A 23,398-nucleotide genomic window follows, 5' to 3' on the forward strand; every position below is an offset into this window, starting at 1 on the left:
CTATATGGCACGGGTTTCCCCTAGCCCCTCTCGCGACAGAGCAGATCAGGAACGTAGGGACGCGCAGCTAGCCAGTGTCGGTGCGGGAGGCGGTACAATGGGAAGTCAATAAGGAAGTCAAGGAAGAGAGAATTTCAGCAGCCAAAACGGGGAAAAAAAATCTTCCACGTTTCCGTTGTCTCCTATAGCAGTGTTGTGCATCTTTGAAAAATCTCACAACCACTTAAGCGGAGCGCAGCACGGCCTGAACGGAGCGTATGTACAGCTGTGTACCATAGACGGTGGAATAAATGCTAAGGGACCCTACGGGTGAACGATGAAAAGAGCTCAACCGGGGGGGTCCCGAGAGGGGCCAGGGTTTCCCCGTGACATTTACTATTACTACATGCAGACTTTGTTTGTGTCTGGTCTTTGTGTCCCCCACATATCTGGAGAACCGACAACTGATCAACTTCTAATTTGGCGTGTATATTGCTGAGGACCTGGGAGAGTGCAGTGCTCAGAAGTCTTACCGATCAGCGGTTGTCCAGAAATCTATATATAAATTGCATAAATCTGTGTGTGTGTCTGTATGTCCAACTCTCCCTCTGCGACTGACTTCAAACCTATCGTGTGTTTTGGCGATGATCCTGGGATGGTTTAAACCTAGTGGGAATTCGGTTGCTTGTCAAGAACCAAAAATCCATGTAGGCTACTAGTATGTCTGTATCTGTCTGTCCGCGGGTCTGTGAAGAACTCACTGAATCTGTGTGTGCGTGTGTGTGCCTCTGGGCCTGTGGGGCACCACCTCCTTTTTTGTGTAGAAACCTGAATTCCGTTTGGCTCCTCCCCTTTCTTAGTCCACCTCCTCCCAGATGCTTCTGTGTTTATTCCAACTAACAACATTTGTTAATTGTCATTTCCATGACCGGGGAATGTCTAATTTCAAAGGTTTATATTTCAATTTCTAATTATACAGTAATTTCTTTGGACAAAAATTGTAAAAGATTGTGAACATGAACTGGGTAAGGTACGTTATAGATGATGAAGTCTGGGCGGGTGTAATGAGAGTGAATGACAGTACATCATGCGGGTTGAGCACCGCGTTTATTTCACTAATCTCAAAGTTTCCAAAATATACCCCAGCGTGAGATGGGCAGTATTTGAAATACATGTATTTGAAATACGTATTTGAAATACTTTTTTGTATTTTGTAATTTGTATTTTGCTGGGATGGAAGAAATTTTGTATCTAAATACTTTCAGATCTAGTATTTTCTGTATTTCAAATACATAAAATACTTTTTAATGTAATTTTACACAGCCTCAGGTTTAAACTGTAGGGGCAAAACACATGCACCCACACACACCGTGGGCACATTTGAGCCGACAGGCGCGGCCAAAGGAAGCTGACTGACGACGTCTTTCCGGAGTTTTAGACAGCTGGTGGATGGAAAAGAAGCTCCACCCCCGCGGCTGACTGCCTCGACTGACAGATTCCCGGAAACGCTCTCCTCCGCGGTAGTCAGCCGAGGGGGTGGAGCTTCTTTTCCATCCACCAGCTGTCTAAAAACTCGGAAATGACGTAAAATACAGCTTCTTCTGTCCGCGCATGGAATCTAAAGTGTGCTTAGGCCCACACACAACACAACACAATGTGTGATGTCACTTCTGATTGGCTTACACTCATTGAACCACAAATGAGAGGCAGAGTAGGACGGGCCTTGAGTTGAGACTTTACCTCACATCTCCAAGTTGCAACTAAATGATTACTTGTTCCCCAGAGATAAAAGGTGTATTAATCTAAACATGATTATTGGATATTGCAAGCTAAGGCAAGCTTACAACAGGACATATTTAAATATTAGTAAAGTAGTGGAAGGTGGAGGGAGGCTTTAGAGCTGGGCATGTCTGACTCTGTGGACAAGCAGAACATGTGGACACATGGAACTGAACAGAACAGCTAGGGCACACCAAACAACCAACATGTTATAATAAATATGTTTGTTTTACTGTGTAGAGCCTAAATGTGCAGGTGCAGTACTATTTCAACACAGTGTGGGTGTATAATTCTATTTTTGGTGTTTTGTTTGGCTGGATCAGTCACAAAAAACACATCTGACTGCACTCATTAAAAAGTAACAGTTGCCACCTAGTGGCACAACTATAAAACCTGTCCATGCCCTCTTTGAACTCTTAAATGGTGATTCATACTTTAAACTAGACCATTTACATTTTAGATGAGTCACCACTTTTATGAGTTTATAGTAAATCAGCTTTCATTTATCCTTAGTAGCCTCACTGTTCCTTTTAGCCTTTATTATAATGAAGTGCCCTTTTGTTGTGACATCACGCTGTTCAGGTTAAATTATTAATGGTAATTAAAGGTATATTCAGTGATTTCACTTAATTCAAACATCACTCCTTTTGTTTTGTTGTGATAATCCTCCCTACTATAGAGTGTGCTGACCATATAAGGAGGTCCTCCCTGTTCCTCCCTGGGGGGGGGGGGGGGGGGTCAAAAGACCATAGGTTTCGTTTTTGGCTAGGTGGCCCAGCCTTCATCCAATCAGGATAGAGAGGGGCCTTCCACCAATCATGATCGAACAGGGCTTGGTGTGTGTGCTGTTACAGCCTGTTGCGTTTCTCCCCACTGTAGTGCGTGCATGTGCACATCTTGTTACCGGGGAAGACCGGGGGGTTTTCCAAATCACTGAATGCTCCTTTAATTGATAATCTATTCTATATCTTAGTCATTAGTATCTTGTTTACTTATCTTGTTTTTTATTGTTGGTTTAAATTTAAATTGGTGGTAGGCCTAATCAATCAATCAATCAATCAATCAATCAATCAATCTTTTTCTACATTTTTCTTGAGGTAGAAGTCAAAGAGGAGTGACAGTGATGAATCAGATGGCCAATCCATTCCTTTGTGGGTCCTGTTTGATACAGTTATAGCACATTGATTTGCTTAAAATATAAAGTGTATCATTCTTAATAACCTTCAATCTATTAGACATTCTGACAGGTCATTAATTTAATATTTGGCAATTAATTATGAATTTACTTATCATTATATACATTTTAATGAAAATGTATTTTCATGTATTTTCAAAATACAAAATACGTATTTGTATCTCAAATACATTTCTCAGACCAGTATTTGTATTTTGTATTTAAATACATTCTGTGACCCAGTATTTGTATTTTGTAACAAAATACATTTTCAATGTATTTTGCCCATCACAGAATCCTGTAATAGATGCCATGTCTCCAACCAACATGACACACATGTTTTGGTCATGTTCTCGCTTACAAGGCTACTTACTGGACTGCTAATTTTAAACACCTTGCTGAAGCTTGGAACATAGAGCTGTCACCGTGTGCAGAGATGGCGTTGTTTGGAGTTTTATTAGATCACTAATTTATTGAGAGGGGTGTAAAGCAGAGTTTTGCCATCTTTATTAGCAACAAGAAGGTCCCAAATGGACCGCAAGGACCTTTTTTGGTGCTATCCTTTTAGACCAAGTGTTTGACTGTACTATGTTGCTGTTTTACATTTCTGCCTAAAGCTATGGTTATGGCTATGGCTTAAAGACCTCTACATTTGGAGAAAATAAATAATATACATTTGAGGAACTTTTTGCATACTGGGCCTTATGATTAAACATAACTAAAACAGGAGTAATACAACTGCCACTATCGACACATTGGCAAGCTCTAAATGTGCGTGCTCCAAAATGTATTTTTCCAATGTTTCAAGAGAGCAGCTTTAAGACAATTCAAAACCAAACATGTTTCAAACATGTTCAGGTCAAACATGCTGAATTTGAATAAACCTCTGATGGCAAAATAGAGCATAGAGAAAGACCACACAAATATATGTTTGAGTTCTTGTTAAACATGTCCAGACTTCATGTTTTTGTATCTGCAGCATGGACAACTAGAGGGACATAAGCAATGCTTCATTTTACAGCCTGCATACCTTCAAATTACAACTACAGGGAGGGTAAATATCCATCACAATACTGTATCATATAAACTGGTGGGCTATTATAGCCATAAAGTCCAGGAGTTATCACTATTTTCCCATATTTGGTCCCCTGTAATTATATTGTACCCCATAATTAGAGTATACTGTAATAAATATTACATTTACAATAGAATATAAGTTTCTCATGAATACAAAATTCTTACTCAGACTTTGTTTTGTTACCCACAACTACATGATTCTACCTAGTAATTAGATACTCATAATGGCAAAGAATTACACCAATACAATAGCCTATTACTTACAGGAGGCTTAGAGTGTCATTAGCAAAAAAGAAGGTTTACAAGACTTTGTGCCAACTGCAGTGGACACTTTAAATAGGAAAATGTTTAAATAGCTATACCACCCAATCCCTGCTGCGTTATGGGAATGCATTTTGTATAGCATTTCTTTTTTTCCCTATAATTTTTATCCCACGATATTGAAACCCATTTTTTCACCCAGTGTCTGATGTAATCCTGGGCGCTACACTTCCTCTGGAAAACCTGGGGAGAGCAACAGACTGACCTCATGCTTCCTTCTATGCATGAGGAGTCCAAGCCGCTTCTTTTCACCTAACAGGGGGGTGTTTCCCCGGTTGGACGTAACGTGGAAGGAACACGTTATTCCAACCAGTTCCTTTCCCCTCCACCAGGCAGTTTATAGACCAGGATCACTGCATGTTTTTTGTGAGGGTACCTACCCTAGGGGACACGAGGAGAACATGCAAACTCCACACAGAAAGGCCCTTTTGCCAACCCCACCCAGGGTATGGGCACTGATGATGACGCGGAGAAGAGAACACCACAGCGTCCCCAGCGGGAATCGAACCCAGGGCTTTCTAGCTGTGAGGCGACAGCGCTACAGACTGCACCACCGTACCAACGTGTGTAGTATATGCATTTGTTGTATACTGACTGCCAGTGTGCCACAATCTGCCACACTTTTATGTTCAATTGAATGGACAATAAAGTTGTCTTTATCTTTACTTTAAAAGTAAGTAAGTAAGTAGCCTTGCTGAGCCATGAGGCCCATAGGGGCAGGAGACTATCTCCTGTTTCTGTAGCGTGAGGCAGCTTGATGTACAAGAACACCCCCTGGACATGACGCTAGTATGTCGCAGGGACTTACCCCCAATCCAACCCTTGATGCTGAGTGTCGAGCAGAGAGGCACTGGGTCCCATTTTTAGAGTCTATGGTATGACCCGGCCAGGGATCGAACCCTGACCTCCCAGTCTCAGGGCGGACACTCTAACCACAAGGCCACTGAGCTGGTCTTACTTTAAAAGTACCACATACTAAAGTGTTGTTTCATAAGTAGCCTACTCCTGTAATTAAACTTACCTTCAACCAGACTTTCTTTGTGCCTGTGCTCACATGGCTGCTGTGACCAGCTCGTTCCAGAGGCAGGATCCATCTGCACGTTGCTTGTATACTGAGATTATGTCACATACACAAATCTAAGTGTTTCTGTTTTAGTTAATCAGTCATTGTGGTTTTAAACTTCATACTATACATACCCAGGCCATTATCCAAACAATGAATCATTTTTGGCCATGTTCACCATTCACCACTCACTGCGTGAGGCCTTTTCCTGAGGACCGTAAATCCTTTTTGGTTCACTGTGGAGTTTGTTGTTGCACTTTTGAACCAGTTGGTATGACAACCCACTGCCCGCCCACCAGGTATCTGTAAATAAATCCAATTGAATTGTCCATTTCTGACAGGAAGGTAAAAAGAAAAAAGAAAGATCAGGACTGCCTGTCTTCCCGTCGCTGAGGTGATATTGAAAATGTAGGATGACATCTGTAAGGAATAAGCAGCCAGGATGCACAGCCAAGGATGCAGGTTCAGCAAACCTGAGAGTAAGAGAAGTGGAGCCTGAGGAGCTGTGGAAGCTGAACAAAAAGGGAACACAATAAAATGTAATCTGATAAATGGGTAGGCTCCCCTGATTGGCTGAAATTGGCAACCTGAAAAGTATATATTTTTTTCATTTTATTAATAATACAGTCCATGAGTTTCTACATGTTTTGAGCATCATGTAGCCTACTTGTACTTGTAATTTTTTGATACTTTTTTAAGTCGTTTTAAAAGCGAGTACTCCAATTCAAATTTCAATTGTACTGTAGTTGAGTAATATTTGACCAGGAGTATATATATTTGACTCAAGGTCATTCTGTCAAAAACACAAACACGAATTTCGGGCAAAAGGATATAACATAAAGCAGGACACCTTAAAATGTATCGTCTTCATTCAACATATCACCACAACAATGCCTTAAAAAAAAATCACATACATTTTTTGTTTTTGTTTATTGACTTAAAATATAATGATTGGCATACTTGAAATCTAACAAAAACAATACATCTCTCTGTTCATCACTTTAGGTAGTTTATATGCCCAGTGTTGAACTGAAGATCTTATATCTGGATGAATTATAACACTGGAGCACACTGTGTTGAAAGCAACACATTTCCAAATTGGCACACGGCCACATGATTGATTCTTTTCTTTTGAATTGTCAATGCACGCAGTATGCTTCTCATACAGCACAGAAGTATTAGCATCAAAGTATCAAACTGCCAATCCTTCATTTACAGTAATAAACTCACCATGCCAATTCCTACAGTGTCCCGTTTGACATCAATATCTCTTCATATATATGTTTTTCTCCAAGTTGATAGCCTACCACAACACAACACAAAATTTAAACTGTTGGGAGGAGCTTACTCCCCCAAGGAGAAAACAGCTGTTGCTCAGGTAAGAATAATATATTTTTTTGTATTACACATACAATTAAATAAAATGTTCTGTTTCCTCAGCACATAACTAACACAAATCTGTGTAAAATTGCCTGTTAGCTGACTTTTTGAATGGACACATTTGATGTGGACAATGGTGGTAGCTATTGGTCAATATCACTGATAATACATAGTAATTAAAATACTCTTTGTTTAAATGAAAGTTAGAAGCTTCTGGTCAAATCATAGAACCTAGGACTGCGGGTTTCGTGGTCTTGAAATAATGATTTGATCAAATTGCTTAAGCTTTTGACCTTGCATGGTAGAGCCATTCAGCCACTAGATGGTGCCATTGCTCTAGAAAACCTACAACTGCGGGACATTTCTCCCTGTTCCTCAGGTCAAAGCATTGCACAAATTCAAAAGGTAGTATAATAAAAACACACAAGTTTGTAAATTGACATCTTGAGTGAGTGAGTGAGTGAGTGAGTGTGTGTATATGTGTGTGTTTGTGTGTGTGTGTGTGTGTGTGTGTGTGTGTGTGTGTGTGTGTGTGTGTGTGTGTGTGTGTGTGTGTGTGTGTGTGTGTGTGTGTGGCGTGCGTGCGTGCGTACGTGCGTGCGTGTGTGTGTGTGCGCGACTGCGCGTGTGCGTATACAATCAATCATAGTGTATCAGAAATATCCAAATATACACAGTATAGCATCATCATTGTCATAAACATTACTCTGAACATAAAAACCTCAAGTACATAAAGCACAATCAAGCAACGCAATGCACTTATTGTCTCCACCATGTAAACCACGACAATCACATTGAACACAACAGCAGCTCACTGAGTGTGATGCCACACGTAATATTCACAAGCCAGTTCATCAGAAGAATCATTTTTAGACTGGCTCGAAAAATCTAAGGAATATTTAGAGACCCAAAGGATTGGTTCATTATAAAATAAATCTCTCTTGACATAATGTTAAGGACACATTAAGTTTCATCAGACACAGGAAAGCTATATCCAAGGAAAAAGGCAAAATGTACAGAAGGATTTTGATAAAAACATTAGCCAAACCACAATGTCAGGTCAAATCAGTACACTATAGTAGCCCATGGACACAATATTTTTTTCAATTTTCATTTTTTTGTTTTGGGTTTCAAAAACATACGAGTCACGACAGCTATACAGTTTTGTTTGAAACACAATACTGCTCTGCACCGTACAGATCTAGCTACCCACAGAGAACGTTAAGAAAGGTGCATTCCCCAGTCCCCAAACGACGGTGTCATTTCCCCAGGTGTCAAGTGCACTTCAGTATTTCTCCTGCGATGCATTTTAAAGCCCTTTATGAATACCTTTCTCTCAGCTGCACTTGTCTGAAATGAGCTCATCGAGGACACAAGGAAGGCATGAATGCGCGTGCGCGCACACACACACACACGCACACGCATACGCACACACACACACACACACAGTCACACAGTCACACACACTCACACGCGCGCGCCCACGGACGGACGGACGGACGGGCAGCCGGACACACACACACACACACACGCGCGCGCGCACGCACAATCGCACACACACACGCACACACCAAGATCACTAGGTACTGTGTTTGCTTTGCAGTGAGCTGCATTGGACTTCACAGCAGAAGAAAACTGTCTCTGGGCCACAGAAAACGTCACCACAGGGTGCCATGTCATTTTTCATGTCCCGACCAGAAACGGTTGGGCATTCATCCTCAACCACTTTAAAATACCTGCTGCTTTACGTGGAGTCAATGGGAATCCTCCTGTGGAACACCACTGACTGTCTCTGCTGGAACAACGTCTGTTTTCTCCTCTTCTTCTTGTCCCAGCGACAGAGCAGGATCAACTTGAAGGTTGTGCGGAAGGTTTTGTTGCACAGGGCGTAGCACATGGGGTTGACCGTGCTGTTGACGTAGCACAGCCAGTATCCCAGTGCCCACAGTGTCTCGGGGATGCAGCCATTGCAGAGGGCGTTGACCAGCACCATGATGTTGTAAGGCGTCCATGTGATGATGAAGGCGAAGAGGATGGCGCTGAGTGTCTGAGCCGCCTTCTTCTCCTTCACCAGGGACATGCGCTTACGCTTAGTGATCTGAGTCCGAGCCCGGGTTGCGAAACGCTTCGCCATAGCCGCCTCTTTGAAGGTGATGGGCATGGAAGGGGATTTGTTGGCAATGGTGTTGCTGGCGCTGCTGGTGGGAGTGCTGGTGGCTGTCGGGGGACATGTGAGGGAACCTGTTTTGGCAGCAGCCTCGATGGGAGGCATGGATAGGGCCTTTCGCGAGGAGGAGAAGCGTTGGTGGTAGCCGTTGTCGTCTGTTGTGTTGTTGGCTTCATCGGGGGTGGTGGCAGCTGTGGTGTTGGCGGTGGCTATAGAGAGAGTGTCTCTGCTGTCGTCCTCGCCCCTCAGTGGATCCTCCTCGGAGGGCATGTCCAAGTCCTCGGAGGAGGTGAGGTGGGAGTTGACCGCAGCCTTCATTCCGGGTAGGTTGAGGACGATGGAGAAGATGGCGTGGCTCTGGGGAATCATCTCCTTGACACTGCCGTCCTCGTCCTCCGAGGACCCGGAGTGGTCCAACGAGACGCAGGCCTCGTTGTTGTTCCAGCTGTCGCTGCTGCTCTGGTCTGGGTCTCGGTCTCGTGCACTGCCAGGCCTCCAGGAGCGAATGCCAGGCCAGCAGTGGAAGTGGCTCGCCAGCCCCCGACAGGAGCTATGGGCCGACCTGGTCAGTTCATAGCTGCTGCAGCTCCGAGAGCTCCCTGTCGGGTGGTGGGCAAAACGACCTCTCTCTCCCCCACCTGTCCCACTTACTCCCATTCCTCCTCGGGTCCCCGAGCCCTGCAGCCCGGCCAGTTCCTTCGAGCGGTTCTGGGTCTCTCTGTAAATCCGCCAGTAGAGGACACTCATGATCGTTACTGGCAGGTAGAAGGCGGCCATGGCTGTACAGAAGGTTATCGTGGGCTCTGTGAGGAACTGGATGTAACATTGATCCGAGGGCACAGTCCTTTCCCCTACAAAATACTGCCAGAGCAGGATGGCCGGGGCCCAGAGAACCAGAGAAACAAACCAGGCCATGCCGATCATTATCCCAGCCCGCTTGGTGGTCCGTTTGGCCCGGTAGGTCAGAGGTCTAGTGATCGAAAAGTAGCGGTCAAAGCTGATGACCAAAAGGTTCATGACAGATGCATTGCTGGCCACGTAGTCTATAGCTAGCCACATATCACAGGCCCAGTTGCCCATAGTCCACTTGCCCATGACTAGATAAATTGTGTATAGGTTCATGGAGAGCACACCGATGATGAGGTCAGCCACAGCGAGGCTCAGCAGGAAGTAGTTGTTGACCGTCTTCAGCTGGCGGTTGACCTTAAAGGACACCACTACCAGGATGTTGCCAATGATGGTGATCAGAGACAAGGAGCCGGTCAGCAAGACAATGAGGACCACCTGCCACAAAGGGTGCCCCCCCAGGGGCTCATATACACCAGCCAAGGTCCCCGTTCCATTGGCTGGCTCCGAGGTCTGGTTAAAAAGTCCCTCATAGAAGGAGGAGTTGTCATCCGGGTCGGTCAGGTGAACCATCAACCAGGGATCTCTTCCAGCTCCTCCTCCTTGGTGAAGAGCATTGGATTGTGGGTAGGCTCCCGTACCCGGCGGCGAGGTGACGGCAGTCCCAAAAAGGCCTGGTCCTGTGCTGCTGTTGGCGCTCATCGTAAGGTCCTGGCATGTTCTGGAGAGAAGGACAGAAGAGGAAGAACAAAATGAGTTGACAACAGAAAGAAGGAAAACAGCATGAAGGGAAGGTGGGAAAGAACCCAAGGTGTGACAAAAATCACACCTGTGTGAACTGAGTGGTGCAACTCCCCCCCCCCCCCCCCCCCTCCCCTCTCTCTCTCTCTCTGTCTCTCATTAGCAGGCAGCAGTGCAGCACTATCTCTCTCTCTCTGTTTCTGGCACAACAGCCACTTTTGGTAGTCATTGGTACTCGTGCTCATAGTGACATAGTCACATAGGTGGGTGGGTGAACACATGGGTGAACACATAGGTGAACACGGACATTGCTGTTCCTTGGAGTGGTTGCACCACTCAAAAACCAAAGGGAATGGGGAAGCAAGGAGAGGCAAGAGAAAGATGAAGAGATGAATAAATAACAGTGGACTTTAGGTAAAATTGCAATTTAGCTGCCTGTCCAGTAGGTGAGGCTATAGTAGCTCACTTGAGTCGGTCAAATTTCAATGAACGTGCTATTTCTGAGATTGGCTTCCATTTCTTTTTTAAACTGATCCCATTTGTAAGCCGTCTGTTATTTAAAATATAACTCTGTGCATGGTTAATGCTTTGACAGCAACATATTAAATTACTGCCTCAACTTAAATGGATGATGGGTATACGGGCGACCAGACAGGTCAATCTAAATGGATGATGGGTATACGGGCGACCAGACAGGTCAATCTAAATGGATGATGGGTATACGGGCGACCAGACAGGTCAATCTAACTCCATGGACCAGCACCCAATCAATGCCCAACAATTTCAGTCTGTGACATTCCATAAACGATCTCATTCATACAGTCTGCCAATCTTCTATATGCCAAACACTAATAATCACTTCATTTCACTGAGAGGAGACGCAGATGACACAGACCTGCACAATCAGCCACAGTGTGTGCAGACGTATGGCCCGTATGCAGTGGTGGAAAAAGTACTCAATTGTTTTACTTAAGTAAAAGTACCAATACTGCAATTTAGAACGACTTCGTTACAAGTAAAAGTACGGAATTGAAAATGTACTTGAGTAAAAGTACAAAAGTATTGGCATCAAATAGCCGATCTACAAGCTCACAATGCGTCGCAACGCGACAATGCGTCGCAACGCGACGCATTGTGAGCTTGTAGATCAGCTAATTTCAAATGGCCAAAATGTATAGGGTTGAAGTGGTTAATGTATGTTTTCTAATCAAAATAGAAATTGCCAAAGTAACTAGTAACTAAAGTTTTCAAATAATTGTAGTGGAGTAAAAGTAAAAATGTTGGCTCTGAGATGTAGTGGAGTAGTAAAAGTACAAATACCTAAAAATTGTACTTAAGTACAGTACTTAAGTAAAAGTACTTAGTTATTTTCCACCATTGCCCGTATGGGGTTCCTTTGTGTATAATGTTTCAATGTGTGTTTTACCAAAAGTATGCTCCCATTACCACAGTGAAAACAAGGGTTTAGGTTGAACTAATAGCATAAAGATAACAAGAGGACGAGTGTTGAAGAAAGAGAAAGAGGGAGGTGGTTGAAAGACAGGCATAGAAATACCAACAGCTGATGAGGCTTGATTGCCTCACGCCCGCGCACACACACACACACACACACACACACACACACACACACACACACACACACACACACACACACACACACACACACACACACACACACACACACACGCACACACACACACACACACACACACACACACACACACACACACACACACACACACCTCATGTCCCTTTTACCCTGACCAATTTAGCAGCACTCTGATTTCAGAAATGGCAAACTTGCTTTCCTTTAAAGGGGCATTCCACTCATTTTCAACATTTTACTATGTCATTAATATACCTTAGAGCTGTTGTGTAGAAATAATAAAAAAGTTCCCCCATTCTGTGTTTCCTAGAACTTTCTTTCCTAGAAGTATGACAAAAATAATGAACATGGTGAAACACATCTTGATGACATCATCAAGATGTGTTTCACCATGTTAATGATTTTTTTCAGATCTCCAGTTCTAGGAAACACAGAATGGGGGAATTTTTTTATTATTTCCACACAACAGCTCTAAGGTATATTAATGACATAGTAAAATGTTGAAAATGAGTGGAATGCCCCTTTAAGAGAAACTGCATGGGTTAGCACAGCCAGATCTCTGATGGGGAAACCAGGATAATGGTAATGTAGTCGTGCCCTGCATGATGCTGTTGTTGATGGTTGTTACATTGGTGCTGCTGTGAACAGGGTTTCCTGGTGGAGGGGAAACTGATGCTGCAGTCAGAACTGCAGCATCACTCCCAATCTTCCGCCGTACTCTGAAAAACCACCTTTTCAGACTCCATCATGGCCCATAGCACTTACCCTACCCCCTTAGATAGCATCTTTGTAGACTTAGATAGCATTTGATACAGACTTATAGCATGTTATGTAGACAGCACTATAATCGCATTGTATGTAGTCATAGCACGTCATAGTACATGTTTAGCATAGTATAGTATGTATAGTTTATATGTATAGTTTCATTATATAGATATTCCACTGTTACGTTCTTAGCTTACGCACGTTTCATGATAAATGCTTTTTATATATGTGATGTATTCCCATGCTTTTTTTTGTTATTGCTTAATGTAAATCGCTCTGGATTAAGAGCGTCTGCTAAATGCCTAAATTGTAATTGTAAATTGTGAGGGGAGGTCAAAGGGGGGTGAATTTAAGTAGGCCTGCCACCTGATAAGTCTATAATCTGCCCACCCTTTGTGGAAAAATCTACAGTAAACATAATCAAATAATAATAATAATAAAAATAACCCATTTAGGCCTGACCTCGAAATTAAAAAAAAAAATCTTCTAAATCCTAAATATTTTCACGATTTTTCAAAAATAGCAGACCTACAAGCTCGTAGCGCGCCACTCGGTGGCGCGCTATGAGCTTGTAGATCTGCTATTTTTCAATAGCTAAATTATAACATAATGTTTAAAACACCAAAAGGGGTTCCCGCCCAAAATGGGATAAACACAATCTTAACTTACTGTACTGTATACTGACATATCCTATAGGGACGCCAGGTTGAAAGTGGTTAAAATATTAGTTTTAGGGTACAGCATTTGTCTCTGCAATGACCACGGCAATGAGTGAATGAGTGAATCACTGTGCACAGAGTTGTGATAATGTGAGCTTGTCAATGTGGCACACCTGGATTTGTCTCAGGCCTCATTCACACGTACCAAACACCAATCAAGCAATGTTTGGTCGTTTTTTTTTTTTTTTTTGGGCCACCACAATGCTTTTCCAATGGGAGTCACATGGTTTGATCAACGATTTGTGTTTGATTGCTGATTACATATTGCTCCCCCCTCATCAAACAAAAATGTTTGGTCAAACCATGTGACTCCCATTGAAAATGAATTGGAGCAGCAATCAAACAGCAATCAGACATCACACGGACCGAACATTTGTTGTGTAGGTGTGTAGGAAGCCTAGGCCTAGTTCACACCTACACAACAAATGTTTGGTCCGTGTGTGATGCCTGATTGCTTTTTGATTGCTGCTCCAATTCATTTTCAATGGGAGTCACATGGTTTGACCAAACATTTTTGTTTGATGAGGGGGGAGCAATCATTAATCAGCGATCAAACACAAATGTTTGATCAAACCATGTGACTCCCATTGGAAAAGCATTGTGGTGGCCCAAAAAAACAAAAAAACGACCAAACATTGCTTGATTGGTGTTTGGTACGTGTGAATGAGGCCTAAGGCTTCGTACACACCTTTCGGACACACAGATCTGTCCGACCGACCACTGATTACATTTTTATGATTTGATGCCTCCATGTCCCACAATGCTTTGCGCGATTTGGGCGGTGCTACGACACGCGGAAATAGATGCACATATGTTCAGTGTAGTTTTCTTGACTGCAGCAGCAGCTAGCAGTAGTTTGTCGAGGCCGTTTTTCACACTCAAAGTTCACTTAGAAGGTCCGGATCAAGGACCAAGGACCAAATATTTGCATTTTGATTTTGGTCCGTTTGGTGTTCACACTGGACTTTGTAAAGCGTACCAAATATGTAAACAAATGACACGTGGACATGTTAAGCGAACCAAATAGTGAAAAAAAGAAAAGAGGTCATTTTGCTACGGAGGGAAAAATAACATGAGTGGGTGCGGGAAATCACTGTACAATTTTTGGGCGCAACCTTCAGTCACACAGAGAGAAGAGAACAGCAACACGAATCATGATTGCAGCAACAACTTGAAATTGCATGAATTCTTAATAAGTATTTTATTAGCCAAATAAGACAACAGATGAACAGAGGAGCAGGTGTTTGAACAATAATGTGCTTGCTGCTGGTGCATACAATTCACCGGAGACGTATAGCCTACAACAAAGTATCCCCGAATCCCGATAAAAAGGACTTTTCTTCCATGTGCACCTTAACCTGATTCGATATAGGCCTATGTTATTTCTGCGCATCAAATCGACGGGCATTTCCATGTCATCTTATGGTTTAAACTTGAAGCCGTACTGGTCAGTTAAGCTTCAAGTCAGAACAGCTCCGCTGCAGTTGGAGTTGACTATATCACGTCTTTTGCTATAGTGATGTAATCAATTAATCATTTAGGACCACCTGTGTAGCTTATTTAACATTTGCTCCATTGGCTCTTTATGCGTGCGGCCGTGCGCTAGAGCGAGACAGGATGATTTTAAATATTTCTCTGTCTGCGTCTCTCCCATAGAGCTATAAAATATATCGGGTCTCTCCCCCCACATGTGCGCGCGTCATAACTTTGCGTGGTGGCGGTGGCGCATGCTTAAAATAAACAGATCTACAAGCTTACATCGTGTACCAGACCGTAAGTACCATTCGTGTCGATAACTTGTACATCTGTTATATTTGCGCATGTGAACCTCATACGCTGCCATTACATTTCTACTCTAGGCTACTCATAGACATATATGCGTCTACTATTAAAATCAATAGTGATCCCCGTAAAAAAGACATGCTTTTAGAACTAATTATTAATGCAGCCTCACAACTGCCGAGGCCCGACGGCTATTTTGGCTATCGTCCTGTATTTCTGTATATAGAATAGAACTTAGTACCAGACTGGACTCAGTCACTGGAGAGAGCCGTGCGCAACTTGGACTCTCCAAGTTACGCACGGCCGTAGCCAAAAGAAGACATACAAACAAGCGATATAATAGTCTGTGTCACGTAACTCAGAAAACTACAGCCTAAACCCCACCCAGTGCTGTCAAGAACGGAAGTTCTCTCCTATTAGTTGGCGGTTAAAAACCACCCTTCTGTCCGATCTGAAGTCCCACCCTGTTCGTTGGCTGTTTTGACTACAAGGTGTCCGATGTGTTTGTTGTGCCCTCCGCCCCCACATCGGACAGGTTTGTCCGATCAAACGACGTGACTCCCATTGAAAATGAATTGGAGCAGCAATCAAATAGCAATCAGGCATCGCACACGGACCAAACATTTGTTCTTTAGGTGTGTACGCAGCCTTAGGCCTAGTTCACACCTACACAACAAATGTTCGGTCCGTGTGTGATGCCTGATTGCTTTTTGATTGCTGCTCCAATTCATTTTCAATGGGAGTCACATGGTTTGACCAAACATTTTTGTTTGATGAGGGGGGAGGAATCAGCAATCAGCGATCAAACACAAATGTTTGATCAAACCATGTGACTCCCATTGGAAAAGCATTGTGGTGGCCCAAAAAAACAAAAAAACGACCAAACATTGCTTGATTGGTGTTTGGTACGTGTGAATGAGGCCCAAGGCCTCATTCACACGTACACAACAAAAGTTTGGTCCGTGTGGGATGTCTGATTGCTTTTTGATTGCTGCTCCAATTCATTTTCAATGGGAGTCACATGGTTTGACCAAACATTTTTGTTTGATGAGGGGGGAGAAATCAGCAATCAGCGATCAAACACAAATGTTTGATCAAACCATGTGACTCCCATTGGAAAAGCATTGTGGTGGCCCAAAAAAACAAAAAAACGACCAAACATTGCTTGATTGGTGTTTGGTACGTGTGAACTAGGCCTCACAGCACACCGGCGTGCCTCGCCGCAGCTTTCGGAACCACTGAAGTAAATCATTGATGCAATAAAGTTAGGGCATCTAGATAGGCAGGCGGCCTCACGCTGAGAAGGTTCGATACAGACGCGGCGCTGCATATACAATGCCTATAGGCAGGCAAGGACAGGGATTACTGCATCAGGTAAAATAGCAGAAGACAGAGTGGGGCTGCATGCCTCATGGGTGATCAATAGGCTATTATAAGTTAATGGATTCAAGCCGACAACAACATTATTGCACTCTTGCGCTACTCTTCTATCAAAACAAAAAATTTCTTGAAATGTCTCTATGACCGTATATTTTACAATGTTGATCTCGACTCTGACTGACCAGCCTACTGCATGTGAGGAACACACACACAGGCGCACACATGCACGCACACGCACACACACACACACACACACACACACACACACACACACACACACACACGCAAAAAAGCACACACACACGCGCGCAAAAAAGCACATCAACAAATACACACACATTCTTTCTAGTCCTCAAGGGGAGATTCGTTCAAGCTGAGTCCTGCACTTGACAGAATCCCCAATGCTGCTTAAGAACTCCAGCAGCTCACAGCCACACTCCTACTTCTGTCACCAGGAAGGTTGCCACACTGCAGGCATATACATGCACACACACACAACGTGCGTGTGCACACAGTGTGAACAAATTAACCCATTTTGACCTGACGTAAAAAAAGTCTTCTGAAAGAATATATTCAAAGCTTTGTGCCGCATTTTTACGATTTAAAAAAAATAGCAGGCCTACAAGCTCGTAGCGCGCCACTCGGTGGCGCGCTACGAGCTTGTAGATCTGCGGGTTCCCGCCCAGAATGGGTTAACCACATTTACTATCACTATTCTGGGGCGAACATTTGGCAAGAATTTAACGATTTACAGTACCTATTTTTTCAAAAATCAATTGGTTAACAAGCAGAGGATGCATGAATGAATGAATGAATGAGAAACACACGTGCATATTATGTGTGTGCGTGCGCACGCATGCACACCGTCTAGTAGTTATGTGTGACGCAAAATCTCTTCCACTCTTGCTTTGTTTTCATCAGTATCCACGCATGTGAATGACGCCTAAAGCTAGACACAATGCAACAAAGACCAAAGGAACTTAATCCATTTTGACCTGACATCAGATTCTAAAAATGTCTTTTACATCCTGACAGTTTTCTGAAAAAGATTTTTTACAAAAAAAAGATTTTTTACAAAAATAGCAGACCTACAAGCTCGTAGCGCGCCACTCGGTGGCGCGCTATGAGCTTGTAGATCTGCTATTTTTCAATAGCTAAAGCATAACATAATGCTAACACCAAAAGGGGTTCCTGCCCAGAATGGATTAAAACCTGAGGTACTGCAAATAAATACAAACACAAATTAAAAACACAAACAAGCATGAAAAAAGAGCTTAAAACCAGCATGCATTGCCTTACACAAAGATGAATAATAATAATAATAAATAATAATGATGAATAACAAGCTAAAACCGCCTGCCTCAGGCCTCATTCACACGAATCAAACACCAATCAAGCAAATGTTTGGTGTTTTTTTTGTTTTTTTAGGCCACCACAATGCTTTTCCAATGGGAATCACATGGTTTGACCAAACATTTGTGTTTGATCGGGGGGGAGGGGCAGAACACCACCAGCAATCAAACACAAATGTTTGGTCAAACCATGTGACTCCCATTGGAAAAGCATTGTGGTGGCCTAACAAAACTAAAAAACGACCAAACATTTGCTTGATTGGTGTTTGATACGTGTGAATGAGGCCTCACAAAACAAGGTGCACTTTCAAAATCCTTATAAAGCGAGTTGAGCTGAATGTAAGTGATAATGTGCTGCTAATGAGCGCTGAACTGGCAATCATTCTGAGAGGAGAGCCAAACGTGTCCTTGTGAAGATAATGGCTCTGTCGGTATGAGGCAATCAGCCCTTTATCCGTAATCCTATAGGACCTACTATAAGCAGCAAAAGAGGGAGGCAAAAACATAAAAAATAAAATAAATAAAAATAAACGAGAGCACGATCCTGTCTGGGGAATATGGCTGCGCGAGGCTCACAGGATGGGGTGGGCTGGGGGCAGGTCTTGAGGGATAGCAGCCAAATGTCAGACTACCTGTGCATGATCCTCATGCCAGATGTCTACAGTAACATCGTCGTGCAACGGTGTTCTGCTGCAAAAATAGCAGATCTGCCAGCAAGCTTGTGTCAGGCCACAGTATGGCCACATGGGTGGGGGAATGCCTTCATATGACAAGCTGCTGTTAAAGTACAGGCATTTAGCAGACGCTCTTATATCCAGAGCAAATCGGAATAAGCATGACCTCTAGTCAACAGTGAGCCTATAGCATCTGTCTAAACATTCTTAACATTTTTGGTCAAGAGAAAACAAATCTAAGAATCAAAAACATGAGAACAAAATAATAACCAAGTTACATCTGCATAGTAAGATAGCATCAAGAAGTGACACAAAGAGAGTGAATTGCTAGGGTGTGAGGTGGAGTCTGAAGAGGAGAGTCTTCAAGCATTGGCAGAAAATTGGTATTGAGTCTGCAAGTCTGACTCTAATTGGATTTCTTTATTCCACAGTTTGTTTGTTTCATTCATTCATTATTCTCGCAAGACATTGAGATGACCTTCATTTGCATTGTCGTCGAGATACATCACAGTACAATTACAATTTCACATCAATAATTAAAAACAAACACAACAGAAATGTTTCCCAGTTCGGGGTTTACTTTGGGGACCTTTAGTGTGATCCAGGATTACAGGATTCCAATCCAGCAGAGATTTAATTGTTGTTTGTTTACTATGAAAACCTGCATCTCCCGTCAGTCCGTCAGTCACGCCTCGTGACACGCTCCATATACCTGTATGGCCAATACTGAATTCATTCCATATGTTGATCTGACCTCATCAAACCCTGTACACTCAAGACACGTTCCATACAGTATAAGTACAGAACAGAATTCATTCCATATGTTGATCTGACCTCATCAAACCCTTAGATCGCCATTATATGGAGCTGACCTGTTCTGACATTCCATATGTTGATCTGACCTCATCAAACCCTTAGATCGCCATGATATGGAGCTGACCTGTTCTGACATTCCATATGTTGATCTGACCTCATCAAACCCTGGACACTAGCCATACATGGAGAAGACTGGATCATCACATAGATCTGCATATACAGTATGGAGCCGGCCAGCGACTCTTCATCTGACCTCACGGACACCAGATTAATAGTTTAACTCCTGCTTCTTAACTGTGCCGTATTAAGAAGCTCTGTTGTTTCAGCGCGACCTCGATGTCTCTTCTCGCCGTGCCGTGTCTTACTGGTGTACAATCGTAAAGTCCCATCGATTGCCTTAACCCATTTTGGGCGGGAACCCCTTTTGGTGTTAGCATTATGTTATGCTTTAGCTATTGAAAAATAGCAGATCTACAAGCTCATAGCGCGCCACCGAGTGGCGCGCTACGAGCTTGTAGGTCTGCTATTTTTGAAAAATCGAAGAACCACTGACATAGAAACATAGCTTTTTCAGAAAACTGTCAGGATGTAGAAGACATTTTTATCTGATCTCATGTCAAAATGGGTTAAAAATAAACTGGTTCCAGTGTTTGTTTTTCCTGTTGTCCAAGGTAGGCCAACCACTATCATAGGATACAATGATGAGTCCTATAATGTTCACCAGATACAAGTCGCAGAGCAGAATGATCAAAACATAGATACGGTCCAATGGAGAAAATCCCAGGATGTGTGGAGCACTGTCCACGGTGTATTAGGGAATGCTTGGACATGGTGGTGCCATGCCTTTGGTTGCCTCCTGGGCCATATAGAATCAGTGTTTGGTATTGGGTGCAGTGGGCAGCAACTGGAAGCCAATTAAAGGAGCAGAAAATGTCATATTTTTTGGCTGGTTGAAGACCTGGCGTGCCGTGCAGCATTCTGGAGGGGCTTAACCCATTTTGGGCGGGAACCCCTTTTGGTGTTTTAAACATTATGTTATAATTTAGCTATTGAAAAATAGCAGATCTACAAGCTCATAGCGCGCCACCGAGTGGCGCGCTAGCTACGAGCTTGTAGGTCTGCTATTTTTGAAAAATCTTGAAAATATTTATTTCAGAAAACTGGAGGATTTTAAAGATTTTTTTTTAAATGTTGAGGTCAGGCCTAAATTGTTTAAGTGAGCATGCAGGGAGGCCAGTAAGGAAGGAGTTACAGTAGTCATGCTCTGATATGACTGAGGCCTGGATGAGGAGCTGGGTCCGATCTATGTGTGCCTCGAAGGACAGACTGTCCAGAACAACACAGTTGGAAGAGAAGCAACGAGGGAGTTGTCAATGGAAGCGTGGGACAGGACCTCTACCTGTGTAGAAGCTAGAGGTGGTGGGAAGACATCCACTGTGAGATGTCAGCCACGCATGCAGTGATGCAACATGAGTGGCAATTAAACTCCCATATCTGCTGGGCGAAGTACAACAATGTGCAAACACAGCAGCAAGATTCATGAGTTGCTGTGATAGGAGAAGGATATCAAACGGAACACAACCACCCTAAAGAGTAAAGACTAATCATTGTGTATATTCCTGCACTATACCTGCATCCAGTGATCTTGGTACAATATAGAAATTGATCTATTGAAGATTCTGACGTTCAAATGTACATATTTTTGGTTTTGATTGTATTGCTGTATTGTGCTTTCAATAAAGCCCTTTGAATTGTGAATTGTGAATTGAGTGGCGGGGGGTGGGGTGGGGTGGGGGGGGGTTGTACGTCAAAGAGAATTGTAGAGTAACAAGGTGACAAGGTCACAGTGATATCAGACACATATTTGTCGTCTAATGCATATTTATCATGTAGTCGTGTATGCATGCATGATGCGCTGGACATGTTTCCATTATGCATGCAGAAATGTGTCCATCCATCCGTTCATTTGCCAACCTTCTGCCTTCAATCAATCTGTTGGTACTGTATGCATACATGCATAAATACAGTGTACATCATGTGTGCATGTAGCAAGATGTATAGATGCCTACGTACATACCTTACACTATATCATCATGCAACATGCATACTGTAGATCAGGGGTGCCCAAAAGGTAGATCGCGATCTACCAGTAGATCACAAAGGCTGTGCAGGTAGATCACAGGACATGTCCCTGAAGAATATTTAATTTAAATATATAAAAAACTATTTTTGGAATCTGCCACTTGAGTTAAAGGTGACTTGATTGATTGACAATGCAATATTTTGTTTTCAACAGTGTTGCTGTGCACAAATTAAATACAGAAACCCCCTAACTATTAGATTTCTCCCACCTCTATATCCCATTCCAAGTGCATTTGTCCTATATGTATTGCCAGCGCCCCTATTCTAAAAGCCCCCTCAGGTACATATTTAAACTATTTTCACCAATGGTGGGTAGATCTTGTTGAGCTGATCATTTTTGAAAGTAGCTCTTACGTCATAAAAGTGTGGGCAGTGCACCCTTGCTGTAGATATACTACATACAGTACCAAAATGCATAAGTACTAAAGTACTAAATGGTATAGTACAACTATTAGAAATGCTTTAGTAGAAAGCAAAAAAGGGAATGTGATTCCGGCCCTTGCCGATTCCTCATAGCATTGAGTATACTCAAACTAATTTCCATTACCAATCCCCTGGGTGCACACATTGACTGCACTGCACAGAGAGGGAGGCTCCTGTACAGCTTATTTTCCCCTGAAATTGAATTCCAGCATTGGGCAGATGCGAACTGCCTTTTGCCGATGACAACATCCTCTTTCGGCACGGGTGAATGGAGGGCTGGGCCAATTAGACGCCTTGGTGAGCTGTTGCCATTATCAGTGAGGCCACTAAGGCATATGTCTCACTCTCTAAAGCCACCATACACCTGGCATCTGGCATACCGTATCTAACTGCCAAGCACCTATTGGTGTGAATGTTTCAGGGAAACAACAGGATAAAAAAAATAAAAAAAACCCTCCTGTCAAAACTTGTACCCTGATATTTTGAGGCATTTGTGGCAGCAGAGTGGGACACAGTAATCCAACTCGCCATGCAGGAACCAGAGTGTAACCTAAATGGTTAGATGACTGAATTCAAGCCCTTCTCAGCTTTGTATTCAAAATGGGAGAAAAGGAGAATGGACACATTATGTAATAATGATTTCTGACTAGTACATTTTGAGTGAAGGAACAGCAATGTCCGTGTTCACCTATGTGTTCACCCGACTATGTCACTATGAGCACGAGTACCAATGACTACCAAAGGTGGCGCTGTTGTGCCAGAAACAGAGAGAGAGAGATAGTGCTGCACTGCTGCCTGCTAATGAGAGACAGAGAGAGAGAGAGAGGGGGGGGGGGGGGGGGGGGGGAGAGTTGCACCACTCAGTTCACACGGGTGTGATTTTTTAACATGGTTGGTTACCAAACTCACATACTTTGGGTACAGTATGTCATATCTCCGAACGGGTATGGATTATCTAACTAATAATTCCAGAGATTGCGTCCTCAGAAGGCAATTGAGATTGAGGACGACAGCATAAAGGGCGAGGTCGTTGCAAGTGAATGGAAGGTCTGCCATAACGGGTGTACCACATGGCAGAGGGAGAGAGGTGTTACCACTCTCCTCATAACGAGGTTGCCCATTTCTCCCCAGTGGCTGGAACAATTGAACAATTGACAATAATGCAACCATATTCACACCCGTGAAACGGAAATCTACAAAGATGAATTTGCA

The 23,398-nt window shown here is 43.2% G+C and overlaps 1 protein-coding gene across 2 annotated transcripts in view; it reads right to left on the reverse strand.

Annotated features, from left to right (window-relative positions):
* Positions 1-6,306: 6,306 nt before the first annotated feature.
* Positions 6,307-23,398, reverse strand: part of chrm3a (cholinergic receptor, muscarinic 3a) — a 118,141-nt gene continuing 101,049 nt past the window's right edge. For both annotated transcript variants that reach the window (XM_079511706.1, XM_079511707.1), the window contains one exon: positions 6,307-10,507. In XM_079511706.1, coding sequence (XP_079367832.1) covers positions 8,518-10,488 — 1,971 coding nt within the window. In that variant the 5' untranslated portion in view covers positions 10,489-10,507 and the 3' untranslated portion in view covers positions 6,307-8,517. The remainder of the gene's footprint in view (positions 10,508-23,398) is intronic.

The sequence above is a fragment of the Electrona antarctica genome (genome assembly GCF_951216825.1).
Source record: "Electrona antarctica genome assembly, chromosome: 10".
Classification (NCBI taxonomy): domain Eukaryota; kingdom Metazoa; phylum Chordata; class Actinopteri; order Myctophiformes; family Myctophidae; genus Electrona; species Electrona antarctica.